Raw genomic sequence first — 13,154 nt, forward strand, 5'->3', positions numbered from 1 at the left:
AATCATATAAAACACCATATTAGAAATAAAAAGGAACGCTCTCACCCATTTGAAGCTTTTTCCTTTTTCCCCATCCTCAGACCAATACCGGACTTTGAGGCCTCAAGGGTTCCTGGGGTTCAGCGCGTCCTTCTGTAGGCTCCGACATGATGCAACCAGGATCGCTACACGGCACATCCAAATTGTGCCTCAGCTGGCTGCCTGAACCTGCCTCCGTATTTGTATTTTAAAAGACGCGCTCCGGCCTCTACTTCCAGGTCCTGCACGGGCTGAAGCACCGCCCTCCCCCGACGTCATCTTCAGGAGACGGCCCCGCGCATGCACATAAGCGCACGGACGCGCGGGCGCCATCTTGGAACCGGGGAGAGCGAGGAAGAGCATGGGGAGCCGCCTGAACACAGCGGCTCCCCGCAGGGCCGGAGAGAGGGCAGGCGCAGGCAGACTTATGGGGAGCGGCTTCCGACACGGCCACAGAACTACCGCTCCCCAGGGATAGGCCTTCCTATGGCATACAGCCACAGACCTTCCCCAGCTCCGGTGTCTTGGAGGTACGTCTTCAGCATCAGCAGTGCTGCTTCTCAGGATCTCCCATCCGGAGGACAGGAAACCTGAACTGGTGTTGGGTGGAGGTGTGTCCTTTTTATCTTCTCAGGTTTCCTGTCCTGATGGGAGGTCCTGAGTCGCACAGGGTGCAGTCATGGGTGAGGGGAAAAACTATTTTTTATTGTCTTCAACCACTTCACTTTCTGACAATTGATCTTCCTCAATATCATGTCTAGACACGGACGCCTCTTCGTCCATGTCCTCTGAATCAGAGAAGGATGGAATTGATAACCTTGTTTTTTTGGTAGAAGGTGTAGGCTGAACAGGTGTAAGGGAGGCCAGGGAGGATTTAATTTCACCCTGAATCATAGACTTTACTTCCATCAGGATAGATGGTTGCTCTTCTTTCAACAGATCACTAATGCAGGATTTACATGGTTTCTTTTTGTATCCTTTAGGAAGTTTTTTTAAAACAAGTGGTACAATTAATATAATTGGTTTTAATTTTAGTTTCCTTCACTGCCTGAGAAAAGAAGAGCAACCAAATATCAGCCAACTTAAGAAAAAAAAAGTAAAACAGATTGATATCTGCAGATTCCCCACAGGGGAACTCACTGATGGAGCGCTGTCCATACGGGTCCCGGGAGCTTCAGGAGCTGACATGTTGCTGGAGTCAGGGGTGTCGATGTTTCTTGAATCGCCACGATTCTTTTCATTTGGAGCGGCGTCTGATGTCATCAGCCTGCGTCCCCGGTGTGCTGAAGAGTCTCCCCACATGTCTCCAAGCTCCGGCCCCACCAGGAATCCGAGTGGCGCAACTGGCTACGCCCTCCCATTCGGCGTGCGGCTTTGCGCTCCGGCAGGTCTGCTTCCTCACCCAAGAGAAGGGAGACCGTACAGCAATATGTGAAAACAGCCCCCCCCCCCCCCCCCCCCAACACAGGGACGAGAATCAAGCTAATCTCCTAATTGGTAAGCCAATTTCAGTTTTCTTTTAAAGGAAAAAGATACTAAAATAAAATAAAAAACTCTTCACCTCCCCTTAGGGAGGCCTCTATGTGCAATGCCCCTGTAGGGACAGGAAAAAGGGTGAGAGTGGGTGGGGGCTTTTAAATTCTCAATCTCTGTGTATTCCTGCCCCTACAGAGGTCAATCTCATCCGCAGCCATCATGGAGGATCAACCCCTTAAGGACCGGTCCATTTTTCACCTTACTGATTTTTGCAAATCTGACATGTGTCACTTTATGTGGTGATAACTTTAAAACGCTTTTACTTATCCAGGCTATTCTGAGAATTTTTTCTCGTCACATATTGTACTTCATGACAGTGGTAAATTTGAATCAAAATATTTCATATTTATTTTTTTTAAATACCAAATTTACCAAAAATTTAAAAAAATTTGCAACTTTCCAAATTTCAATTTCTCTGCTTTTAAAACAAATAGTGATACCTCATATAATAGTTATTACTTTACATTCCCCATATGTCGACTTCCTGTTTGGATCATTTTTTGAATGCCATTTTATTTTTTGGGGACGTTAAAAGGCTTAGGCTACTTTCACACTTGCGGCAGGACGGATCTGACAGGCTGTTCATCATGTCGGATCCGTCCTGCCGCTAAAAAGTCCTGCATGTCCGACTTTTTAGTCCGGCGGCTTTCGCCGTGCTGCGCCGGAGCTCCGCCCCCATTATAGTCAATGGGGACGGAGTGGCGGTCCGGCGAAATAGTGGAAGGACGGATCCGTCCTGCCGCAAGTGTGAAAGTAGCCCTAGAAGTTTAGAAGCAAATATTGACATTTTTCATAACATTTCCAAAACCCACTTTTTAAAAGGGTTTCTACCACCAGATTTGGTCCTATTTAGCTGACTGACACTAGCGATGTGCTAGTGTCAGCAGTCCATAACAGTGTTCTTATCATCTACGTACTTTTATAGATATGCTAATGAGCCTCTAGGTGCTATGTGGGCGTCATTAGCACCTAGAGGGCTCCGTCCACTAACCATTTCAGCCGCCCATCGCGTCCCTCCAGCCCGCCCCGCTCCTGTTGATTGACGTGAAACTTCTCAGTATCTCGTACCAATTCCCGCGCCTGCGCCGTGCGCTTCTGTATTCTCCCGGCGCCGGTTTCCTCACTGCGCCAAGTACGTTACAGTGAGGGAGCCGGCACCAGGAGTGCAGCATTCACTCACTGCGCCTGCGCCGAATACAGAAGCGCATGGCGCAGGCGCGGAAATTGGAAGGGGAAGTTCAGGCTTGGGATCGGTGTTCTGTAGATTGTATTATTTTCCCTTATAACATGGTTATAAGGGAAAATAATAGCATTCTGAATACAGAATGCATAGTAAAATTGCGCTGGAAGGGTTAAAAAAATTTTTAAAAAAATGTAACTCACCTTAATCCACTTGCTCGCGTAGCCGGCATCTCCTTCTGTCTTGATCTTAGCTTTGTGTAGCAACAAGGACCTTTGGTGACGTCACAGTCATCACATGATCCATCACCATGGTAAAAGATCATGTGATGGATCATGTGATGACTGACGTCACCAAAGGTCCTTGTTGCTACACAAAGCTAAGATCAAGACAGAAGGAGATGCCGGGCTGCGCGAGCAAGTGGATTAAGGGGAGTTAAATTATTTATTAAAAATTTTTTTAACCCCTCCAGCGCTATTGTACTATGCATTCTGTATTCAGAATGCTATTATTTTCCCTTATAACCATGTTATAAGGGAAAATAATAATGATCGGGTCTCCATCCGGATCGTCTCCTAGCAACCGTGCGTCAAAATCGCACCGCATTCGCACTTGCTTGCGGATGCTTGCGATTTTCACGCAACCCCATTCACTTCTATGGGGCCTGCGTTGCGTGGATTATCGCACCGCAACGCACAAAGAGGAGCATGTTGCGATTTTCACGCAATGCATAAGTGATGCGTGAAAATCACCGCTCATGTGAACAGCCCCATAGAAATAAATGGGTCAGTATTCAGTTCACCTCACGCATCGCACCCGCGCGGAATACTCGCCCGTGTGAAAGGGGCCTAAGGTGGCAGTTTTGTTGGTACTATTTTAGGGTACAGATGATTTTTGGTTGCTCTATATCAGTGTTTCCCAACCAGTGTGCCTCCAGCTGTTGCAAAACTACAACTCCCACCACTCCTTTGGCTGTGCGGGCATGCTAGGAGTTGTAGTTTTGGAAGCACACTAGTTGGGAAACACTGCTCTATATTAAACTTTTTGTGAAGCAAGGTTAACCAAAAAAAAAAAAAAAGCTGTTTTGGCACTGTTTTTATATTTTATCTACAACGTTCATCTGACAGGTTAGATCATGAGCTATTTTTATAGAGCAGGTTGTTATGGAGGCGACATTACCAAATTTGACTACTTTTTTGTTGTTGTTTGTTTCAGTTTTACATAATAAAGGTTTTTTTGAAAAAAAATATTTTTTAGTGTCTCTATATTCTGAAAGACTTATTTTTTATTTTTTGTCCGGCTGTCTTATGAAGGGGCTCATTTTTTTCGGAATGAGATGACTGTTTGATTGGTACTATTTTAGGGTGAATGACTTTTTGATCGCTTGGTATTACGCTTTTTGAGATGTAAGGTGACAAAAAATGGCTTTTTTGACACAGTTTTATTTACTTTTTTACGGTGTTCACCTGAGGGGTTAAATCATGTGATATTTTTATAGAGAAGGTTGTTACGGACACGGCAATACCCAATATGTATACTTTTTTTATTTATTTAAGTTTTACACAATAACAGCATTTTTGAAACAAAAAAAAATAATCATGTTTTAGGGTTTCCATATTCTGAGAGCCATAGTTATTTTTTTTTATTGCAATTGTCTTAGGTAGAGTATCATAATTTGTGGGTTGAGAGGACGGTTAGATTGGTACTATTTTGGGTGGCATACGCCTTTTTGATTGTTTGGTGTTGCACTTTTAGTGATGTAAGGTTACAAAAATTGCATTTTTTTAATATCGTTATTTATTTTTATGGTGTCTATCGGACGGGGTGGATCATGTGATATATTTATAGAGCCGTTCGTTACGGACGCGGCGATACCTAATATGTGCGTTTTGTTTTTCTATTTTTGTTTTTTATAAAATCAGGGGAAAGGGGTGTTTTAGTTGTTTTTACTTGAAACTTTTTTCTTTTTATTAAAAACACTTTCTTTTTTTTCCCACTTTATTTCTGTCCCACTCTGGGACTTCAACTTTTGGGTGTCTGATCCCCTCTGCAATGCATTACAATACATCTGTATTGTAGGGCATTGCCTGTTAGTGGATTACACAGAGTAATCCACTAACAGGTTGCCTAGGCGACGGGCCTGAGGCTGGATCTCCTCGGCTCCCGTAGAAGGCAGTTCCCGATGCCGTGCAGGGCATTGGGCAGTCTTGTCACACATCGGGTCCCACGCCACAGCAGTGCGGGGACCCGATGCGCTACTTCACCCGCCGCAAACCTCTTCTATGTCTGACCACGGCATACAAGGGGTTAATCCGCTGGCATCGCTGTAAACAGCAGCTCCTGCACCCGCCCGATCAGCCTGCCGTGCATGTACAGCGGAATGCGATCTGGCATAGCCTACCCCGCCGTACATGCACAGCATTTTGCGCTAAGAGGTTAAATGGAATAAAATTTTTAATTTGTACGCTCAAAGACGTGCTTCAAAATCAAAAAAACTTGAGATATATAAAAAAAATAAAAAAATAAAAAAATATAAAATAGTTTAGGCTACTTTCACACTTGCGTTCGGAGCGGATCCGTCTGGTGTCTGCACAGACGGATCCGCACCTATAATGCAAACGCTTAGATCCATTCAGAACGGATCCGTTTGCATTACCATGAACAAATCATGATAGTGCAAACGGATCCGTTTTGACTTTACATTGAAAGTCAATGGGGGAAGGATCAGTTTGAAAATTGAGCCATATTGTGTCACCGTCGAACGGATCCGTCCCCATTGACTTCCATTGTAACTCTGAATGGATCAGTTTGCCTCCGCACGGCCAGGCGGACACCTGAACGCTGCAAGCTTCAGGTGTCCGCCTGCTGAGCGGAGCGGAGGCCAAACGCTGCCAGACTGATGCATTCTGAGCAGATCCACATCCACTCAGAATGCATTAGGGCTGGACGGATCCGTTCGGGGCCGCTTGTGAGAGCCTTCAAACGGAGCTCACAAGCAGAGCCCCGAACGCTAGTGTGAAAGTAGCCTTAAATCGCCCCTCTTTCCGTATAATAAAAAATAAATAAATATATAAACATCACAGGGATCACTGCGACCAAAAATATCCGTACTATTAAAATATAAAAATATTTTTCCAATACGGTGAATGGAAAAGGTTAAAAATTGCCAATTTGACATTTTTCATCACTACTCTCACCCATAAAAAAAATGAAATGTGACCAAAAAGTCACACACACACACTCCAAAATGGTGTCAATAAAATCTACAGATTGTGCCGCCACAAATGAGCCCCCACACAGCTCAGCAGATATAACTATAAAAAAGTTATGGCGGTCCGAATATGGTGATGTAAACAAATGAAAAAACTATTTCAAAGTTTACATTTATTTTTACACAATTTTAGACATTAAAAAAAAGCCATACATATGTGGCATCGTTGTAATCGTACTGACCCAGAGAATGAAGGGCACGGGTCAGTTTTGCCGCATACGGAACGCCGTGGGAACAAAACCCATAAAACGGTGGAGGAATTGAGTCCCCCCCCCCCCAATTCCACCCCATTTGGAATTTTTTACCGGTTCCCACTACATTGTGGGCTATAATTAATGGTGGTGGCAATAGGAAGTACAAAAAAAAAAAAAAAAGCCCTCAAACAGCGATATAAAAAAAAAAGTCATAGCTCAAGGAAGAAAAATGAAAAAAAAGTCATAGGGAAGAAAAATGAAAAACTAAAATCTGGTATCCTAAGGGTTAAACATATGGTAAACATGTGATGTGAACTCAACCTTATGGTGTGCAGGTTATTACAGGTGTGAACACAAACAGCAGCACAGAGGTCACCGAGCATTCCCACAGTGTACAAGCAGCCTTCAGCCTCCCCTACTGGTTTACCACACCCGCGCCATGACTACGTCCTACCACCACTGCTCATTCGGCAGCCAGTAAAGGGTTAAGGCGCCCACGTCACTAGGCCTGCTCACTTCCTCGCCCGCCCCACCACGTGCAGCATGCATCCAGCGCGGGAAACGCGCCGCTCGCACAATTCGCGAGAAAAAAAAACAAAAAAAAACACAAGCGTCTGGGCGTGGTCTCCGCACTCCACAGCCAATCAGCGCGGAATACGCAGCCCAGGGCTCAGGTTTCGCGCCATCTGGGTGACGTCACCGGGATGACTGTACACAGGGCTCTGGAGGCGCCGGTCTCTCCGCTGTGTAATAATGGCTTCTTTATTGCATAGTGTGTAATAATAAAAAACTATTTGCAGTTGTGTTTCCGTTTTCATATATATATATATATATTTATTTTTAAATACAATTTTCTTGCCCCCCCCCCTGCAGCTGCATGTGCTACAGATGAGATCCCCCAGCATGGTGTCTGTATGACTTGCTGACAGTCTCCCAGTGCTGATTGGTCCACGCCAGGTGATAAGGGGGATGCTGAGGTACAGCTGTCACTTTCCAGGAGGAACAATAGAGGAAAAGAAAGACGAGGCGTTCAATGGTTATTGCGTGCGGAATGCAAGGATCTGCTGAACTACACGACCCAGCAGAGGCGACCGGTCCCCTTTGAGGGTAAATGCACACGTTTAGGATTTAATACAGAATACAATATTCACGACCTACGGTGCGGATTAATCCTGATCGCGTGCATTTAGCCTAAAGGTACGTCTACGCTGCAGGTGTATGGCTCGCTGTGTCGCCGGAAACCATATGGCGGCGCGCAGGTCTGTACGTCTGCTGCAGTACAGGGTCCGTGTGAGGAGCAATTCTAGTAATTTACAAGGACACAACCCGTCGGTATAATTATGTGAATATAAAACGATGTAATTAGTAGGTCACCGCCCAGGAGCGGTGAGCACGGCTGGGCGGAGGTGAGTAGTGAGCGCTCCAAAATGGGGTCACCTACCCACACCTCTCCCAGGCGCCACTTCTAATGCTGGTCTTCTTACATGGCAGAGGGCCCCCCCGGCTGTGACTGCCGCCCCGCACCCTTTTAGAACATGTCTTATTCTTGTCTGTTATGCGGAGAAGAATAGGTATTTCTATTAAGGGGCAGCCCGTTCTTTAAAAATTGCGGAATGCACGCGGGCGGCATCCGTGTTTTGCGGATCCGCAATTTGCAGACCGCAAAACATGACGCCGACATGTGCAAGAGGCCTGAGAATTCTTGTGCGTCTTAGGGTACTTTCACACTTGCGTTAAAGTTTTCCGGCGCTGGGTTCCGTCCTAGGGGCTCAATACCGGAAAAGAACTGATCAGTTATATCCCCGTGCATTCTGAATGGAGAGCAATACGTTCAGGATGCATCAGTTCAGTCCTTTCACAGTATTTGGACGGAGAAAAAAACCGCAGCGTGCTGCATTTTTCTCTCCGTCCAAAATTACAGAACGCCAGATCCATTGAAATGTATTAGTGCCGCATTGAGGGATCCGTTTTTCCGCTCTGCGCATGTGCAGACCTTTAAAAATGTGAAAATAATAAATACCGGATCCGTTTTTCCGCATGACACCGGAGAGACGGATCCGGTATTGCAATGCATTTGTGAGATGGATCCGCATCCGGATCCATCTACAAATAGGATCTGTTTGCATACAGATTGCCGGGTCCGGCAGGCAGTTCCAGCAACGCAAGTGTGAAAGTGCCCTTAGATCGCACCCACTTATCGGCAAGGTCCGCCCCTTTCCAATCAGCCCCTCCCCTTTCAGTAAAAAGTGTAGATACCCCAGTTGCTCCAATTTGTGCCACTTTTTAGACAGATTTCAGACGCATCACGGCCGTTGTCTTTTTGCATGTTTACGGCTCCCGCTGCACCATGTATATTTGACGTTACTATTTGGCGCAGAAAATGTATCCATTTGTTTTGAAATTTTGTTTCGTAAATCTCTATTATTTTCAAATTTACATGTAAAATATATACAGAGTTAGGGCTCATTCACACGACCGTATGTATTTTGGATCTGCAAAAAACAAAAACGGATGACATCGATGTGACGTCCGTTTTTTTGCGGATCCATTCTAACAATGCCTGTGGTCGAGTACTGCATGCACATATTGGCCGCAGCGGGCTCTGATTAAACTGAGACTGCACTGATTAGTTGGTCTGCGTTGTTAATTGCGGCACCTTCAATACTGCGTGGCCATTAACAATGCAGACCGACTAAACCGCGTGGTCTCATTTTAATCAGAGGCTAGTACGGCTGCCTGGTACTTGACCTCCGCACGGTTACGTTGCCACCGCAACACGACCGCTCTGTGTGGTTGTACCCAAAAGCCTCTTTCAGACGAGCGTGTCCTGTGCGGAAATCACGCTTCGTGTGTGAGCGTGATTCCCCGTTGTGGACACTGCTCGTGTTGCAGAAGAACACAGTATTAGGATTTATAATGCTGTGTGTCTCTGCGTGGCCTGTATCTGCAGAGCCGTACTGAAATGCCACTGTCAGTAAGGCCATGCAGAGACACACAGTATTATAAATCAGTACAATGCTGTACACTCCTGCAAAATGAGCAGAGTCCACAATGGGGAATCACTGGGACACACGGAGGGAAACCCACAATACATCGGCCACGGAGCCGCCCAAATAATTGACACAGTGCGGATTTTAAAAGCTACGGCGTCTGGGTTGTAGCGGCCGGGCGGTGTAATTACAGCTTCTTCTCCCATCGCACCACCGCTGCATTGTACATGGTGGAGGCACCTACAGGTGATATAGACCCATAGGAAGTCCGTGTAACGTAAAACTATGTGGTGAAAAACGACTAATTTTTAGCAATAATCCAGAAAACGCCTTCACCTTATCAGGCGGCTTCACACAAGTTACTCTGGAAACGAGCTATGGTTATGGGGTTTTATGTTAGGTTGTGATAGTTTACGGCTCTGTACAGCTCGGACCCCCTGACGGGCTCAGGCCCACAGCTCGGACCCCCTGACGGGCTCAGGCCCACAGCTCAGACCCCCTGACGGGCTCAGCCCCACAGCTCAGACCCCCTGACGGGCTCGGCCCCGCAGCTCGGACCCCCTGACGGGCTCGGCCCCGCAGCTCGGACCCCCTGACGGGCTCGGCCCCGCAGCTCGGACCCCCTGACGGGCTCGGCCCCGCAGCTCGGACCCCCTGACGGGCTCGGCCCCGCAGCTCGGACCCCCTGACGGGCTCGGCCCCGCAGCTCGGACCCCCTGACGGGCTCGGCCCCGCAGCTCGGACCCCCTGACGGGCTCGGCCCCCCTGACGGGCTCGGCCCCGCAGCTCGGACCCCCTGACGGGCTCGGCCCCACAGCTCGGACCCCCTGACGGGCTCGGACCCCCTGACGGGCTCGGCCCCGCAGCTCGGACCCCCTGACGGGCTCGGCCCCGCAGCTCGGACCCCCTGACGGGCTCGGCCCCGCAGCTCGGACCCCCTGACGGGCTCGGCCCCACAGCTCGGACCCCCTGACGGGCTCGGCCCCGCAGCTCGGACCCCCTGACGGGCTCGGCCCCGCAGCTCGGACCCCCTGACGGGCTCGGCCCCGCAGCTAGGACCCCCTGACGGGCTCGGCCCCGCAGCTCGGACCCCCTGACGGGCTCGGCCCCGCAGCTCGGACCCCCTGACGGGCTCAGGCCCGCAGCTCGGACCCCCTGACGGGCTCAGGCCCGCAGCTCGGACCCCCTGACGGGCTCAGGCCCGCAGCTCGGACCCCCTGACGGGCTCAGGCCCGCAGCTCGGACCCCCTGACGGGCTCAGGCCCGCAGCTCGGACCCCCTGACGGGCTCAGCCCCGCAGCTCGGACCCCCTGACGGGCTCAGCCCCGCAGCTCGGACCCCCTGACGGGCTCAGCCCCGCAGCTCGGACCCCCTGACGGGCTCAGCCCCGCAGCTCGGACCCCCTGACAAGCTCAGCCCCGCAGCTCGGACCCCCTGACAGGCTCAGCTTCCCTTCCATGGAGGCAGTAGAGGAGGCGGCAGCTCCCTGTGACCAGGACTTGAATGTTGACTGACAGCTCTGAATGTGACAATGTCCTACAGCAAATGGTCATCATTGGACAGGTGGTCGGTCACCTACCTCCCCAGCCAGCCTCCCCCACATGCTTTATAATGTGAGATGTTATTCGCACTGTCCTCAGTGATGGGCACTGTGGATGACACTGTTATGGGGGCGCTGTGGACGCCACTGTTATGGGGGCACTGTGGACGTCACTGTTATGGGGGCACTGTGGATGACACTGTTATGGGGGCACTGTGGACGTCACTGTTATGGGGGCACTGTGGACGACACTGTTATGGGGGCACTGTGGACGACACTGTTATGGGGCACTGTGGATGTCACTGTTATGGGGGCACTGTGGACGACACTGTTATGGGGGCGCTGTGGACGACACTGTTATGGGGGCGCTTTGGACACACTGTTATGGGGGCACTGTGGATGTCACTGTTATGGGGGCACTGCCACTGTGGACGACACTGTTATGGGGGCGCTGTGGACGACGCTGTTATGGGGGCGCTGTGGACGACGCTGTTATGGGGGCGCTGTGGACGACACTTATGAGGACACTGTGGATGTCACTCTCTTAGGGGGAACTGTGGCTGTCTTAAGGGGGCAGTGTCGTTGTCAGTCTTATGGGGTCACTATGGCTGTCTTGTTCTGAACGTTCCTGGTGGTTACTAATTAATTGCAGCAGTAATCATTACAGAACATATACATATAGTTTCCGGGCATCTCGTTCCCGTCATGACTGTATTACTAGATTACAACTCAGAAAATTCCTTCACATCGAAGTTCTCGTGATCCTGTCTGCCACCACCAAGATGGCCGCCTCCCCCTCCTAGTTGCTCTAGTCCTGGCAGTGGCTGACGTCTGGCCCCGCCCCCTCCCATGCGGCAAGCACCACGTGTTCCCGGACGGCTCTGCTGCTGCCGGCTCGGAACTCAGGGGCCAAGATGGCGGCGCGGTGGGGAACGGGCGAGGAGACGTTAACCATCGGAGGAATGGAGCTCTTCACCGCTTGTGGCCCTCTCCAGGTACGGCGCTAGGAAGGCGGCAGCCTGCTGAGCTGCTCCGGACCCGGGGCGGCCGCTGTGAGAGGCGCGGGGCGCTGCTGGAGCCGGCTGCCTGTGACACGTGGATGGGAGAGACACGCGTGTGTGTGCCGGGGCCCGGCCGGGGAGGCTCGCCGCTGACACCGCCTCACACCGCGGCTGCTCTGTGCGCCTGGTGCCGGGGCCGCCCGTGCTGGAGGCCGGCCACATGTGGAGACGGTGCAGCCCGGGACGGGAGGAGACGCCCCGAGAACAGCCGGCGGGGTGCACGCTGCCGGCCCCGCACACCTGCAGCACTTTATCCTATCCCCTGATTATTCCCACTAGTAGTGCACCACGTCTGCTCTGTAATACTGTATCCCTATAGTATTCCCACTAGTAGTGCACCACGTCTGCTCTGTAATACTGTATCCCTATAGTATTCCCACTAGTAGTGCACCACGCCTGCTCTGTAATACTGTATCCCTATATTATTCCCACTAGTAGTGCACCACGTCTGCTCTGTAATACTTTATCCCTATGTTATTCCCACTAGTAGTGCACCACGCCTGCTCTGTAATACTGTATCCCTATATTATTCCCACTAGTAGTGCACCACGCCTGCTCTGTAATACTGTATCCCTATATTATTCCCACTAGTAGTGCACCACGCCTGCTCTGTAATACTGTATCCCTATATTATTCCCACTAGTAGTGCACCACGTCTGCTCTGTAATACCGTATCCCTATGTTATTCCCACTAGTAGTGCACCACGCCTGCTCTGTAATACTGTATCCCTATATTATTCCCACTAGTAGTGCACCACGCCTGCTCTGTAATACTGTATCCCTATATTATTCCCACTAATGTGCCACGCTTGGTCTTTAATACTTTATCCTTATGTTATTCCCACTAATAGTGCACCATCTCTGGTCTGTAATACTCTCCTCTTGTTATTCCCACTAATGCACCACTCTTGTTTTTTTTAATATTTTTTTTAATATCCTCGTATTCCCACTAATAACGCACCATTCCTTGCCTATTATTATTCCCACTGATAATGCACTGTTCCTGATCTGCAATACTTTATCCTCCTGTTATTCCCACTGCTAATGCACAGCTCCTGGTAATTCATATTTTATAATACCCTTTTTATAATGCTGTCTGCCCCCTCCCCCACCTGTAATACTTTAACTTTTTAGGACTTCCCTGCCCCCACCCCTTCGGACTCTTAATACTTTGACTTCATATCCCTCCCTCCCCCAAGTATTCACACTAATGCCCCGCACGCTGTTTTCCAGACTAATTATAGTGTGACACCCCCCGCCCCCATAGCTATAAAACTAATGTGCATAATCTGCCCCACCCCCATAATAGACTATAACCCCCAGCATCCAGCTCCTCAGTAGTAGAAATCTCCCTGGTAATTGAC

The 13,154-nt window shown here is 49.6% G+C and overlaps 2 protein-coding genes across 2 annotated transcripts in view; one reads left to right on the forward strand and one right to left on the reverse strand.

The window, feature by feature from the left end:
- Positions 1–9,666: 9,666 nt before the first annotated feature.
- On the reverse strand, positions 9,667–10,792 carry LOC122942267 (basic salivary proline-rich protein 3-like). Its single transcript, XM_044299771.1, has 2 exons — positions 10,769–10,792; positions 9,667–10,344 (listed from the first exon to the last, which is right to left on the reverse strand). The coding sequence occupies exons 1-2, from the start codon at positions 10,790–10,792 to the stop codon at positions 9,667–9,669; spliced, it is 702 nt and encodes a 233-aa protein (XP_044155706.1).
- A 795-nt stretch (positions 10,793–11,587) lies between these two features.
- Positions 11,588–13,154, forward strand: part of LOC122941515 (peroxisome proliferator-activated receptor gamma coactivator-related protein 1-like) — a 33,752-nt gene continuing 32,185 nt past the window's right edge. The window contains 1 exon segment of the mRNA XM_044298830.1: positions 11,588–11,724. Within this exon segment, the coding sequence (XP_044154765.1) occupies positions 11,644–11,724 (81 nt within the window). The 5' untranslated portion in view covers positions 11,588–11,643.

This window comes from Bufo gargarizans, chromosome 6 (assembly GCF_014858855.1).
Source record: "Bufo gargarizans isolate SCDJY-AF-19 chromosome 6, ASM1485885v1, whole genome shotgun sequence".
NCBI classification, from domain to species: domain Eukaryota; kingdom Metazoa; phylum Chordata; class Amphibia; order Anura; family Bufonidae; genus Bufo; species Bufo gargarizans.

Bases quoted from the DNA above. Each gene is read 5' to 3' on its own strand.
- LOC122942267 (XM_044299771.1), bottom strand. From the start codon at position 10,792: ATGTGGGGGAGGCTGGCTGGGGAG. The intron at 10,345-10,768 runs GTAGGTGACCGA...TGAGCCCGTCAG, and splicing joins GGGGGAGGCTGGCTGGGGAG to GGGGTCCGAGCTGCGGGCCT.